The 15,683-nt window shown below is 40.6% G+C and overlaps 1 protein-coding gene across 1 annotated transcript; it reads left to right on the top strand.

Annotated features, from left to right (window-relative positions):
* Nucleotides 1-13,604: 13,604 nt before the first annotated feature.
* On the top strand, nt 13,605-15,330 carry LOC149451011 (vomeronasal type-2 receptor 26-like). Its single transcript, XM_089691159.1, has 2 exons — nt 13,605-14,393; nt 15,298-15,330. Exons 1-2 carry the CDS (start codon nt 13,605-13,607, stop codon nt 15,328-15,330), a joined length of 822 nt encoding a protein of 273 aa, XP_089547285.1.
* Nucleotides 15,331-15,683: the final 353 nt, after the last annotated feature.

Genomic DNA, 15,683 nt, shown 5'->3' with positions numbered 1-15,683 from the left:
AATTTAGGCCAAAATTTATTCTGCTACATGTTTTTAATTTAAAAATCTCAATAAGTGTATATTGATTGGCTTGTGTGAAAGTTATAGTGTCTACAAACTATGGTATAGATACTGCAATTTCTGCCATTTTTTTGCTATACAGCGCTGCGCTAGTTTAACTGACAATTGCGCGGCCCTGCAATACGGTATTTGCACAGCTTTTACTTTCTGACTGCCCATCACATTTCTTGAGGTGAAAAAATACCAGGATAGTACAAACACCCCCAAATGACCCCTTTTCGGAAAGTAGACACCCTAAGCTATCTGATGAGAGGCATATTGAGTCCATGGAAGATTTATTTTTTTTCCACAAGTTTCTGGAAAATGACAAAAACATTTTTTTTTTACACAAAGTTGTCATTTAAATTATATATTTCTCGCACAAGCCACGGGTATATGTGGAATTACACCCCAAAATACATTCTGCTACTTCTACCGAGTATGGGGATACCACATGTGTGAGACATTTTGGGAGCCTAGCCACATACTGGAGCCTGAAATCAAATGACCACTTTGAAAGCCTGAAGGTGCGTAACTTCCTCATTTCACTTCTTCACTACCTATCACACTTTTGGAGGCCCTGAAATGCCAGGATAGCACCAAACCCCCCCCCCCAAATGACCCCTTTTTGGAAAGTAGACTACCGAAGGAATTTAAAACGAGGCATGGTGAGTGTTTAGCAGATCTAATTTTTTTTACAAGGTTTTGAAATATCAGTTTTTTTTGTCATTTTCCAAAAACTTGTGGTAAAAAAATAAATTATTCTCGTGATTCAACATGCCTCTCAGCAAATAGTTTGGGGTGTCTACTTTCCAAAAAGGGGTAGTTTTGGGGGGTGGGGGCATTTTATGGCCAGCATTAGAAGTTTATGCCACACATCACTCACCCTTCTAACCACCTGAAGACCAAGCCTTTTCTGACACTTTTTGTTCACATGAAAAAAAAAACAGTATTTTTTGCTAGGAAATTGATTTAAACCCCCAAACATTATATATTTTTTAAAGCAGACACCCTAGTGAATAAAATGGTGGGTGCTGCAATTTGTTATGTCACGTAGTACTCATGCAGCGATTTTTCAAACGCAATTTTAAAAAAAAAACACACACCTACTTATGTATATTCTGAGAGCAAGACCTTGTTGCTGTCAGAATAAACAAGTCAGCACTGCAGTTGAATGATATTAATGCAAAGAAAACAGCAATGGTTAACAATAAAACAGTAACAATAAAACAGTAAAAGTGTAACAGTAGAACAGTAACACCAACGACAACAACAACAAAAACAATTTTTGGTTTTTAACCACTTCATGTCCGGACACTTTCACCCCCTTCCTGTCCAGGCCAATTTTCAGCTTTCAACGCTGTCGCACTTTGAATGACGGTCATGCAGCACTGTACCCATATGAATTTGACAGATAAAACTTTATTTTGTTGGTATTTATTCACCACTGGGATTTTTATTTTTTTTGCTATATTAACGAAAAAGTCCAAAAATGTAGAAAAAAGGTGTTTTTTTATAAAATTTTGCAAATAAATAATCTTTCTTCATAAATCTTGGCCAACATTTATTCAGTTATCTTTTTAGTAAAACAATAACCCAAATTAGTTTATAACCAAAAATTATAATTGTTTTAAAATTTGTTTTTTGATATTATTATTTATTATATTTTTTCTAACTTACTGTCACCCTAGCAGTACAATGTCACCATAGTGACACTGTACTACTTGTGGAGGGAGATGGCATCGAGAAAATGCCTCTCATGCAGCCGGCTAACTGCATCAGGGTTGGGGGTTTGGACCACAGCACCTTCTAGATACAAAAGGGCTGTGATGATCTCTTCTTGGAATTTTAGGAAGGATCCAGTATGTCCAGTTGCTTTGTAAAGCACAAAAGCATTATATAGAGCCAATTGAAATAAATAAATAGACAGTTTTTTGAACCAGTGTCTGGCTTTTTGAGAAACTAAGTATGGCTTCATCATCTAGTCGTTGAAGTCCACCCCTCACATATTAAGATTATAGTCATAGACACAGAGGGGCTTCTCAACAACACCAACTGCCGTGGTCATTTCGATGGCCATATCTGCATGAATGGAAGACAGGATGAAAATATCCCGTTTGTCCTTCCACTTCACTGCGAGCAATTCCTCATTTCTCAAGCAGGTTTTTCCCCCCTTTCTAAGATGGGTATTTACAAGCTGTTGGGGGAAGCCCCGGCGATTAGGTTGCACAGTGCCACATGCGCCAATTCCACAATTGTACAAATGTCTAAATCAGTGGTTCTTAACCTGGGTTCGATCGAACCCCAGGGGTTCAGTGAGTCAGTCTCGCGGGTTCGGCAGAGGTGAAGACCCACACCCGACTCATATGATTCGTGCAGTAAATATTCATTATTATGTTTTTGTTTTTGTGTGAAAATCATGTTTTAATGGTTTTGTTCTTTGTTCTTAACGGTTTTGTTCATTTTGTGCACCTATGTATAAACATATACCTATGTTTTGAATTTTAAAAATCATATTTTATTTTTCCAATTAAGAAGGGTTCGGTGAATGCGCATATGAAACTGGTGGGGTTCAGTACCTCCAACAAGGTTAAGAACCACTGGTCTAAATAGTGGCATGCTTGAATAAAAATTGTCCATGTATAAGTGGTACCCTATATGGAAAATGGGTGACACCAAATCCCAAACTATCTTGCCATTGCTCCCCATGTAGTCTGGGCATCCGGGGGGCTCTACTTGACTATATTTTCCCTATTAAATCCAAAACGTATGTGTAGCCTGTTGCCCTCTCACAGGTCTTCTACATCTTGACCCCATATCTGGCACGCTTGCTGGGGAGAAATTGTTTGAATGCAAGGCGGCCAGAAAAAATAATGAGTGACTCATCAATGCAGATGTTTTGCTTGGTAGTATAGACATCTGCAAATTTCTGGTAAGATGATTTGAGAGGGGCAGAATTTTGTGGAGCCGGTCAAATTCAGGGTTACCCCGAGGACGACTGAATGTATTGTCACTGAAATGCATAAAACACATTATACTCTCATATCTATGCCTGGCCATGGCAGCAGAGAACACGGCATATGATGAATCGGCTCTGAGGACCAATACAACCGCAACTGACTTTTTTTTAGTAATGTCCATGTTGAGGGTTAGGCCCAAAAAAACTTTAAATTCGGAAACCGTAATGGGTTTCCATGCGAATGGTCTGGCAAGGTTTGAATTTGGGTTGGCGGCAATAAATATAAATTGCTTTCATCCACAATCAATGCATACAGATCTTCTGTGAAAAACAGCTCCAAAAAATCAAGGGGAGTATTTAAATTTGCTGTTTCCACCTGAATTCCGGGTTGGGCAATGAATGGGGTAAGTACGGGTGCTTATACAGAAAGAAAAGGTGCCATGATTTAGGGGTGTATCCACCGATCAAAAAGCATTTCTCCAACTCACCATAATTGAGGTGTAGATTCTAAACCTTATAAGTATGAGTGCTGAAGAATATGTGGGCTGCCAATCAGGATTTGCAAGCACCTCCGAAAGGACACTATGAGCTCTATGGGCCTGTGTGCCAATTATTGGTGGCTGCAGGACACTACTTGTGCTCGCCACCGCACCAGCTTGTACTGCACTCATGGAACTAGTCACGTCACCAAGTCATACTGCAATGCTGGTATGAAAAAGACCAGGATGTACTAGGCCGCTGGTGCTCACCAGTTCACCAAACGGTAGAGTGTCACTAGTACTGGTACTCTGCTGCATATGAGAGTCTGCGTCATGCGTTTGTAACATCTCAGCAATCTGGAAATGGGGTCGGGTATCCCTGATCTTAGCAGGGACCTCTTCTCTGTCATCTGACCTACCTGTCAGGGTGCTGCTACTGTCTACAGGTTTGCATTCTGAGGCTGATTCTGTCAGTGAGTCTTCCCCTTCGCTCTCACCTGAATCCTGTAGGCCTCTTCACTAGCGTACCTTTGTTTGGACATTTTGGCCACTAAATTTATAGATACCTAGTGCGACTCACGGAAATAAAGCACCTGGCTGTCAAAGACTGCTTGAACTGAACCGCTACACAAAAATTTACTGACAAGTGCTAACAGAGATCAGGCCTGATTCTGTGAACACTGCAGTTTTATGTGCAATGTACCAAGTGATAGTGATCTACTTGCTGGGGGAGAAAGGGGGGTAAATGTAGGGGCTAAACGCAGGTGCTGGCAGGTGCTGGGGCTGATCCCACTAACACTGCATTTTTGGGGACACTATACTAATGTGAACGCTGGTATAGTGCTGATGTGATCAAAGATATTGATCTGTTCAGACAGTATACTAGCAATGGAGGTTTAATGTGTAAGTGAGCATGTTCCTGGCAGTCAAGGAGTTAAATGTGATTATTGGTGTACTAGCGGGCAATCTGACGCTATCTGGGAGGGGCGCTAACTGACGCTAACGCTATCTGAAGTCAACGGTGACACTAATACAGTGATCAGCAAAAAAATCTGTACACTGTACTAATTGACATTGGTGACAGGATAGTGAAAGGGTTAAATGGGGGGGGGGGGCGATGGGCAATCAAGGGGTTAAATGTGATTACTAGCATAGTAGTGGGCAATCTGACGCTATCTGGGAGGGGCGCTAATGCTATCGGAAGTCGCCAGCGACACTAATACAGTGATCAGTAAAAAATCTGTACACTGTAAATAATAACACTGATGACAGGGCAGTGAAGGGGTTAACTGGAGGGGCGATCAGAGAGTTAATGTGACCTAGGGTATTCTAACTTAAAGTATGTGCTGTTTTACTCACGTTTTGTATGTCTTCTTCTCTCTCTGGGATGGAATGTGCCCCGGCAGAGAAGATTGACATCATATCCTGTCCTGTGTAACTGTCAACACAGGACAGGATAGGACAGGGACTGATCATCCAACTTAGGCTGGACATCACTGGCCTAAATTGAATGATTGATCCCTTGGGGTTTGAATCGTGACACCCGAGGGTCGGCAGGGGCGCGCATGCGCCCCCCCGGCCCATGAAAAGAGCGGGAGAGCGATTCACGTTTATATACGTGATCCTGCGCACAGAGAGCATTCTGGCCAGCTGCTTTCCTTTTTATTGGCTTGTTCATAAAATGGTTTGGTGGTTGGCACAAATTTACGACTGGTTTGTTTACCTAGTTCATCTAGTAGGGTCCTTCTGGCTGGTAATAGGGAAGTATACACCTGATCTGCCTTGCTCCCCTGTGCTAGTTCTGAAGTGTCAACCCTTCAACAGAAGGCATGTCACTGTCTTTTGATCTGTATCGCCAAAGAGATACATTCCCCATGAAAGACTCATTTGTGCACCAACCACTGGGTGAATGTGGATATATCCACCAGGGAGTTGTGGAACTCTTAAAGTAGATTGAAGTCTAACACGATGAGTGAGACTGTTGAGCAATGCAAGGTTGAATCGCCAGGACTTAAATTTAGGGTCTGAATCAGGGAATCGTAGCGTGAGAGTAATCGGATGGTGGTCTGAGACATACATGAGTTCAATGCTAACCACATGAAGGTTTTAGATTGGGTTGTGAATGAAAGAAATAGTCAATATGGGAGTATTTACAGTGAACTGGAGAGAAAAATGTGTAGTCTTTTGTGTCTGGAAACAAGGTCTTCCATGAGTCACATAGAGATAGCATATTAAGTTGTATTTTGTATTTGCTTGAGGGTCCTAAATGGCAGGGAAGAGGATCCAGAAAAGGACATAACAAATAAAATCTCAGATCCCTCAAGTATTCAGTATCCTTTTGTGAATGTGCAGAAAAAAAAAAACTTACACACAAACACACACAGTATAGCTCGTAGCCTCCCTGGCGGTATTCCCGAGTGTAGCTCGGGATAAAGTTTCAGTACCACAAGCGGTAAACCCGAGCTACACTCGGGCTTACCATGCGGTGCTGCTCCGGGATCCCTGCAGCGCTTACCTTGTCCTGCGCTCTCGTGATGTCCCCCCTGCAGTGTCCCCCGCAATGTAATCCGGCAGATGCCGGCATCTGTCATCTGGGTTCCATCCCCTGCGAGCGTCGGGACGTACGGAGACGGAACTGTCGGGAAATTTGAAAATGACAAAAAGGGACATTCACTAAAATCACATAGTATAACATTCCTGTATCAAAGCATTTCACATACATTTTGTCCCGAGTGCTTTGTCCTGCGCCCTGCCTGCATTTTTACTGTTCTTTCTGCCTGGAAACTGAGAAACGTCCATGGCGTCCAAAAAGCGACCCTTTAGGTCAAAATCGATTTTAGACCGGCTAGAGAACAGCGATAGTAAATTAGAACCACTTGCAGAATTGAGTGATAATGATTCGTGGGGGAAATTCATCATCAGACACTGAAAACGATTCTGCGACTTTGCTCAGCGATGTGCGAAATTGGCGATATATTTCACATTTCAGTGTTTTTGGTTTGATCATATTATTGAATTAAATTTATTATTATTATATTATTATTTTTTATGTTTATTTATTAAATTATAATTTATGATTTCGTGTTTCAAGTTTTATCCTACCCGGGATGTTTACTAGACTCTTGTTCGGACAGATTTCAGTGAGTTATTCCTAAAAATTACAGGCCTACAATAAAAAAAAATACATATTTCCATGCAAAAAAATGCACTGCTTTGAGCATAATCAGACCGCTAGGGGGGTTAAAGCATGAAAAAACAAAACAAAACATATAGTTCAATGTGAGAGTCCCAACCAATCTTTGTGCAATCTTCAGTCAATCTTGTCAGAACAACAATATGACTTTCTTCAGTGTGAACAGACACCACTGTGACCAGGTGAATGCTGAAGAAGATCGTTGTCTCTAATATAAAAGCGCAATTGACCCTCCTTTTGCAGTGGGGTCCATGATATAAGGTGAGGAGATACCCATGAGGTGTGGTGAAGGGCAATTCTTGGAGCGGCCCTTTATATGCAGCAGCCACCTATGTCGTAATTAGTGTGCATTAAAAGTGCCACACATTTGCTCTCCTATCACCATAGTTTTAGTAAAAGTTAAGAATTCCATGGACATCCCAAAAAATACTACAATAAGGGGCAGAGGTGAAGCAAGCATAGCAGTAATAGGGGCAAGCAGGTCCCTCAGGACATCGACAATTGTCCCGCCTGGCATGTTATGTACAGTGGCTGGGCAGGAATCGGTTAATATGTTTTCCAAGATACAGGGGCGGACTGACCATTTGGAAACTCGGGCACTGCCCGAGGGCCCGGGGTCAGTAGGGGGCCCCATGAGATGCCCCTGGTAACTTTTTCATAGGCTTTTTTTAGTTTGGGCAAGGACACAGGGGCCCCATGATCCCCTATTGCCCAGGGGCCCCATGAGTTGTCAGTCCGCCCCTGCCAAGATAGTACAGAAGTAAGAAAAAAGAAAATGCAATTTGTAGTGGTTTATATAGAAATACAATCTTAACATTACCATTTAATAATACCAGTCTTCTAATTAGAAGTGAATTCATTTTTTTAATAGCATACAATCGGACATTTTGAACCATACAGTGCAATCAGTCTCAAGTGCTAACATCTTTTTCATTAAACAATTATTTTTAAGATCTCTTATTATCTCTGAAAAGGAGGGTGGGCAGTGCATTTCCAAAATGTTTGTAACATTTAGTTTAGTCTGGCTATGTTATGATGTTAGTTCAACCATGTGATCTGCTCTATGTCCCACAGATTTGGATAAAAATGCTGAAATTTTATTCTGGTAAGATCTTAGTGATATGCATGATGACAAAATATGAGAGAGTGAACCTATAAGGCTTCATTGTCTCCAGCATTGTAGGGATTGGTGATTGGGGTAAAATACAACTTATGAGTAATTTTCCTAAGGAGTTCTCTTTGGTTAGGTGCATGGGATGCTTTAAAGGTATATTGGTTAGAGTTTTACCTCTGTGAGTCAGTAAATTACAGGCCTAATTCCTGATCCCATTTGGCAATGGTTTTGGGTTTAACCACTTGCCGCCCTGCCACTGCATATATGCAGGGCGGCACTGGGGCGCAAAAGCACGTTTTAAAACGGGCTCCGCGCTCCCGACGTTTTCGCCAGCAGGGGGCGTGTGCGCGCGCTCCCGCCGACCCGCGGGTGACACCATTTGATCCCGGAGGGATCAATCATTCGATTTCAGCCAGTGATGTCTGGCTGAAATCAGATGATCGGTCCCTGTCCTATCCTGTACTGTGTTGACATTTACACAGGACAGGATATGATGTCATTCTTCTCTGCCTGGACACATTCCATTCCAGACAGAGAAGCTCTATTTGTGTGAAAAAAAGGACATAAATTTTGTTTGGGTACAGCATTGCATGGCCGCGCAATTATCATTTGAATTAGTGCAGCGCCAAACAGCAAAAAAAGGCCTGGTCATTAAGGGGGGTAAATCCTCAGGAGCTCAAGTGGGTAAAGAAGAATGAAGTACCCATAATGGCTTAATAGAACACTGAAATAGCATTGCAAAGTTTCATAGGTCTATTCAAGGGCTAGCAGCCCTCATGAACCCAGTGGTCCCTGTGTTGAGCACTAGGGAATTAGAGGTCTCCTGAGACTGTGTTTTTATGAATCAAGGAGGGGAGAATGTCACCAGCACACCGAGGATCACCTATATGGATCCAAAAGTTTTAATAAATGATCACATAGTTACAGCAAGGCAACGTTTCGGAGTCTCGCAGGACCCCTTCGCCAGGCATGTGACACATACCTGATGAAGGGGTTCTGCGAGACTCCAAAACATTGACTTTCTTTTACTATGTGATCGTTCATTAAAACGTTTGGACCCATATTGGTGATCCTCGGTGTGCTGGTGACATTCTCCCTTGCTGATTCTGTTCAGTTCCAGTCGACGGTTGCTGCAGCAAACACTTATACACACCGCCATTTTTAACACAGGAACGTGTGCGTTGGGGTTGCACACTTGCAATATGAATCAAGGATCTCCAGCCATTGTCTGCATCTAATTTGCCTTTAGAGTTTTGACTGCCAGCTTTGATTACATTTCCAGTATGATCTACTGTATGCTATTAAGTTGTTAGTTGTATTGCAAATCATACAGTAGACCAGGGTAAATACTTATTAGTAGCATTCTCAAAAATAACTGAACACAAAAATAGTCAATGTTCTATATCAGTGTTTTTCAACCTTTTTTGTGCAAAGGCACACTTTTTTCATGAAAAAAATCACGAGGCACACCACCATTAGAAAATGTTAAAAAAATTTATTGAAAAACTTTTTGACTTGAGGGCCGCAATGGGTTCATATATTGGACCCGGGGGCCGGACCAAGAGTAGATGAATGATGTGTATGTGTCATCCATAGTAAGTATAGTAATATTCCCCCATAGTAAGCATAGTAATTAATCCCCCATATAGTAATTTATCCCCCATATAGTAATTCATCCCCCATAGTAATTCATCCCCCATAGTAATTAATCCCCCATATAGTAATTCATCCCCCATAGTAATTCATCCCCCATATAGTAATTCATCCCCCATAGTAATTCATCCCCCCTATAGTAATTCATCCCCCATAGTAATTCATCCCCCATATAGTTCCTCTCGCCGTTCCGGTGTAGCATGAAAATCTGTCTCCTATGAGGATCTGTCCCCCTCGACGTATCTGCGCATGTGCCAGTTTCAGGCATTAGCAGCCGATCAGCGATCTCCGGCACATGCGCAGATACGTCGAGGGGGACAGATCATCCTGACAGTATCACGCTCCGCGGGCCGGATTAAAAGGTCCGCCGGGCCGTATACGGCCCGCGGGCCGTAGTTTGCCCATTGCTGTTCTAATGATTGGTCTATTTGTGAGCCGAGGCCACATGTTACGGATGAAATTGCAATTTTTCCCACGGCACACCAGACAATATCTCACGGCACACTAGTGTGCCGCGGCACAGTGGTTGAAAAACGCTGTTCTATATAATATATATAATAATTTTTTCTTTATGTTTATATTCTTTTAAGGTTCCTGTTTCTAGGTGTTCTGAAGAATGCCCTGAAGGTTATAGGAGAGTCATAAAACCAGGAATTCACCATTGCTGCTTTGATTGCATCCAGTGTTCAGATGGGGAAATATCTAATATGACAGGTGAAAATCTTTCTGACAAATTCAACATTATTAGGCATTATTAGTCTGCTGTTTACAACCGCAAATTTGGTGTTGGGTGTGGATATTGATGGGAATCAATGCCATACCTTTATCTTTGATAGTGGTCTAGTATTGATTTTTAAGGGGGAACCCCATGCATAAATCAAGGAAAGGATCATAAAGTCCCCTCAATATCCATGCTTGACACATATCCAAATATTCAGACTGGTTGGCCAGGAAAACCGGGGCAGCAAACATGTGGCCTTAAAACCATACTAAGCCACATTCATCCAAAACATGAGGAGAGTACTTTGCCAAGATGGACCCCTTGGCAAAGCACATAGTCCTTATGTTAATAAGGTCAAGGGCCTCTTCCCCATATTCCTAGTCCTTTATTAAACAAAAGCCCTAAAAAGATGCCAAATCCATCATTAATCATGTCATCCAGTAATATAGATCCCTGTCAATCAAAACAAAGAGCAAAGATCCTGACTTTCAACTGAAAAAAAAATACACTCTCGATGACTGCTCCATATTTGGTCATACCCTTTGTTTTCATTCAGCTAAGGGTTCAGGAGCCGTCATTCATAGAAACATAGAAAAGTGACGGTAGAAAAAAGACTGAGTGGTCCATCAAAGTTTTTCTTTTTTTTTTTTTTTTTTTAATTTTATCATGTCCCAAGCATGTTTGAAGCAGCCATTTGCTGTTGACTGACTCACTACCTCTTCTGGAAGTCTATTCCAAACATCAACTACTCTCTCAGAATAATACTTTCTAAGATTAGTTTTTTTACTTTCCTTCTGCTAATTGGAAGTCATGTCCCCGTGCTCTTGATTTTGGTTTCATATTGAAAATACTGCCCTCCTGAACCTAATTCACCCCCTTGATGTATTCAAAGGTTTCAATCATGTCTCCCCTTTCCCTTCTTTCCTCCAGACTGTACAAATTAAGTTGCTCTTGATATGTTTTATCTCTCAGGCCTTTTCACCATCTCTGGACTCGTTTTATCTTATATCTATCAATACGTTTTTGTAAGTGAAGTCTCCAGAACTGGACATAGTATTTTAAATGAGGTCTCACCAAAGATCTATATAGGGGAATCAGGATCTCCTTCCTCCTTCATGGTGAGCAGCAGAAATGCCAGAATGTTTTTTTCTCTTCAAGGACTGACAAAAATTGTTGGTTACGACTGATGTGGATCTACATTGCCGGATGAAATAATTGACAATGGACTTACATCATGGGACAATTCTATTTTTTTTCAGTAAAGGACTTTGTCACAGTTTGTGTTTTTTTGTTATGGAGTAAGGGTGAGACACCATGCCATTTTTTGCTGTTTTTTCTCATGGCACCCATTAAAAACCATACCAGACCCTCATCTTTTGATATGTATATTTGGAGGGAACCTCACATTTCTGGGGCTTATATTTTGTTTTATTTTCAAAACCAAAAAAGCTTTTTATGGTACACTGTAAGAACTGCGGTGCTGGCGGGCACCTTACCAGCTCATCTCCATTGGTTGCTAGAATGTGGGTGACTGGCCTACACAGTGTTCTCAGGTGAAAGGGTAAAGTGGGCTTTTTTGTTTGTTTTTTTGTGAGCTTCCCTATACAGTATAGGTGCTTAACCGCTTCCATACTGGGCACTTTTACCCCCTTCCTGCCCAGGCCAATTTTCAGGTTTCAGCGCTCTCACATTTTGAATGACAATTGCGCGGTCATACAACATTGTACCCAAACTAAAATTTTTACATTTTCTTCACACAACTAGAGCTTTCTTTTGGTGGTATTTAATCACCACTGGAGTTTTTATTTTTTGCTAAATTAACAAAAAAAGAACAAAAATTTTGAAAAAAAAAACAAAACATGTTTTTCTTTGTTTCTGTTATAAAAGTTTGCAAATAAATAATTGTTCTTCATAAATTTAGGCCGAGATGTATTCTGCTACATGTCTTTGGTGAAAATAACCCAAATTAGGATGTATTTTCTAGTCTGTAGGAAAGTTATAGAGTTCACAAACTATGGTATAGATCTGAAAATTGATCAATCCTGAAGTACTGACAGCCAGTCTAATTTCTTGAGGTCCAAGAATGTCAAAACAATACAGTTATCCCCCAAATGACCCCTTTTTGCAGAGTAGACAGTCCGACGTACTTTATAAGACGCATGGCGAGTTTTTTGAAGTTGTATTTTTTTTGTCATAATTTTTCGGAAAATGAAAAAATAAAATAAAATATTTTCACTATTTTCTTTTTACATACTGTCACCAGTGCAGTACAGCGTCCTCATATAACTGGCATGGTGGTGATCAGGGACACTGACTGGTGACAGTATGAAAAAAAAATATATAATTTGTTTTTTTTTTTATTATTTTTAATCTTTTATTACATTTTTTAAATTTTTTTTTATATTTTTTTTCATATTTCACTATGACCAAAGTAGTACAATGTTACTAAAGTAACATTGTACTACTTTGGGGAAGTGATCAGTATTTTGTTTTACACAATTTGCTTATAGCCAAGAATTACTTTGCTATAAGCAAGCATTTACCTGAATGACATCGATTCATTCAGGGTTTTTTTCTTTGTGTGCTTAGCTGTGATTTGGCCACGGATAATCACATGACACAGCTGGGCTGTGATTGGCCCTGCATGTGCATGTGATTAGCTGTGACCATTCACAGCTAGACACACTAGTATACAATGGATGGCATGAATGAAGCCATCCATTGTATACAACTGTCATGTGACCTGCTGTAATTGGTCACAGCAGGTCACATGGTACCGGCAACGGGGCCGGCACTCAGATCTGTCATCGGCCGTGTTCGAGGTACACGGCCGGTGACAGATCGCGGCTCTGCAGGCACGCAAACTGCGCATGCCCGAAAGGACGCCATATGGCATCCACCCAGAAAGGTGAGGGTTTTTGCCGGCCGCCATCCGGCCATAGGCCGGGTGGGAAGAGGTTAAACAAGAGTCATGCTGGCCATAATTTTGGTTTGTTCCTTATTTATCAAACTAAATTGATTTACTAGTGGTCCTGTCAGCCCCATCCTGCCCGACATCTTTCAGTTGAAAGATAAAAGAAGCCAGGTAGAAAATGTCAGCTGAGCAGTGGCTGCATTCATTCTCAGTTAATACAATTGCTCAACAAGGGTTTCCTCCATTGAGGCTGTACAGCGTATAGGCAGAACGAAAAAAAACAACTAATAGTGTAAGGCTAGCTTTAACTAATGTGTTTGGCTGCTTAGCAGTGTGCAGATGGTTAAGTGAGAGAGGGTCATAACCCTTTTGTATATTTAAACAGTTATTTCGGTTGTATGTTTAATAATTGAAATATTCTTTTCTTCTAGATAAGGGATCATGTGAGAAGTGCCCAGAAGACCAATGGACAAATGATAACAGCCAGTGTATTCCCAAACCAATTGAATTTCTCTCATACAGGGATGATCCAATGTCCATTGTTGTATCTATAATCTCTGCATTTTTCTTTATGAAAACATCAATCATTCTGGGGATGTTCATAATATACCGAGACACTCCGGTCATCAAGGCTAGTAATCAGAACTTGAGTGTCATTTTATTAGTCTTTATTATGTTGAGTTTCCTTTGTGTAATTTTGTTTTTAGGTCGTCCACTACACGCCACCTGCATGCTTCGTCACACCTCATATGGCATTATCTGCTCAGTGGCTGTGTCCTCTATTCTGGCCAAGACTATTATGGTTTACTCTGCATTCAAAGCCACCAAGCCTGGAAGTTCCTGGAGAAAAATTATTGGAGTGAAAATCACCAACTCTGTTGTCTTTATTTGTTCATTTATCCAGGTCTTAATTAGCCTAATTTGGTTATGTACTTCCCCTCCATTTCCAGAAAATAATATTAATTTGTATCGAGACAAACTTATCATTCAATGTAATGAAGGCTCTTTACTGGCATTTTCCATACTCCTGGGTTACATGGGACTTCTAGCAGCTGTGACCTTTATTGTGGCTTTCGTGGCCAGAAATTTACCAGATAGTTTCAATGAGGCCAAATACATCACCTTCAGCATGCTGGTGTTCTGCAGTGTCTGGATTGCATTTATCCCGGCCTATATGAGTGTTACAGGGAAGAACACTGTGCTGGTAGAGATATTTGCTATAATTTCTTCAAGTATAGGAATTCTAGGCTGTATATTCTTTCCCAAATGTTATATTATTCTGATTAAACCAGATTTAAATGTAAAAAATGTTCTATTGAGGCACGCTTAACCGCCTTGGCGGTATGATTCTTTCCAATTTTTTGTGCTGAAAGCGGTACCATTTTTTTGCATAGAAATATGTAGTTTTTTATTGTAAGCTGTAATTTTTAGGAATAACTCACTGAAATCTGTACGAACAAGAGTCTATTAAACATTCCGGATATGATAAAATTTGAAACACGAAATCATAAATTATAATTTACTAAATAATCATTAAAAATAATAATATAATAATAATAAATTTAATTCAATAATATAATCAAACCAAAAACACTGAAATTTGAAATACAGAGGCAAATTCGCACATCGCTGAGCAAAGTCGCAGAATCGTTTTCAGTGTCTGATGACGAATTTCCCCCACAAATCATTATCACTCAATTCTGCAAGTGGTTCTGATTTACTATCACTGTTCTCTAGTCGGTCTAAAACCGCTTTTGACGTAAAGGGACGCTTTTTGGACACCATGGACTTTTCTAAGTTTCCAGGCAGAAAGAACATTCAAAATGCAGGCAGGGCGCAGGACAAAGCAGTAGGGACAAAATATATGTGAAATGCATTGAAATAGCAATGACAGCAAAAATGACATTTTTTAAAGAATTCAAATTTCCCGCCGGTTCTGGCGCCCGTCGTCGCAGGACCAGAACACAGAAGCCGGATGCCAGCATCGGCCGGAGGAGATGGCTGGGGACGCTGGAGGGGACACATCGCGGGAGCGAAGGACAAGGTAAGTGCTGCAGGGACCCCCAGAGCAGCGCCGCATGGTAAGCCCGAGTGTAGCTCCGGGTTACCGCTTTTGGTATAGAAATTTTACCCCGAGCTACACTCGGGAACACCGCTAAGGAGGTTATTAAAACTGTTTCATTCTGAACACTGAGTGATTATCTTCAGATAAATCCTCTGATGACTGCCCTCATCAGAGCCACTCTGCATATATCTAATATCTATTAATAATATGCCAAATTACTCATATCATTTGAAAGAATATCTAAAAGCATTTAGAGTTGCATATAGTAGAACATTTTTGTTTTATTTTGTGCTGATAGAAATAATTAATTTGGAAATAATTAATTAAACTTGAGGTTGCAAGATGGAAATCAGTTTTTGAGGGATACCACTGGATACATACAAATTTGTCCAGTAAATGCTTTCTTATAAATCATTGCTTTTTATATTGGTCAAGTATGCACTACCTATCTGATATACTTCAATGTGTCTCAACAAGAACAATGTTATGCTAAAATAAAATGTTGATCTTTTTAACAAGTGACTTCTTTGTATGTTTCAAGGTTGC

Source organism: Staurois parvus, unplaced genomic scaffold (genome assembly GCF_062004578.1).
Source record: "Staurois parvus isolate SC_StPar_1 unplaced genomic scaffold, SC_StPar_1.0 ptg000552l, whole genome shotgun sequence".
NCBI classification, from domain to species: Eukaryota; Metazoa; Chordata; class Amphibia; order Anura; family Ranidae; genus Staurois; species Staurois parvus.
The sequence above is the reverse complement of the archived record's forward strand: the minus strand, read 5'-3'. Positions and strand labels throughout refer to the sequence as shown.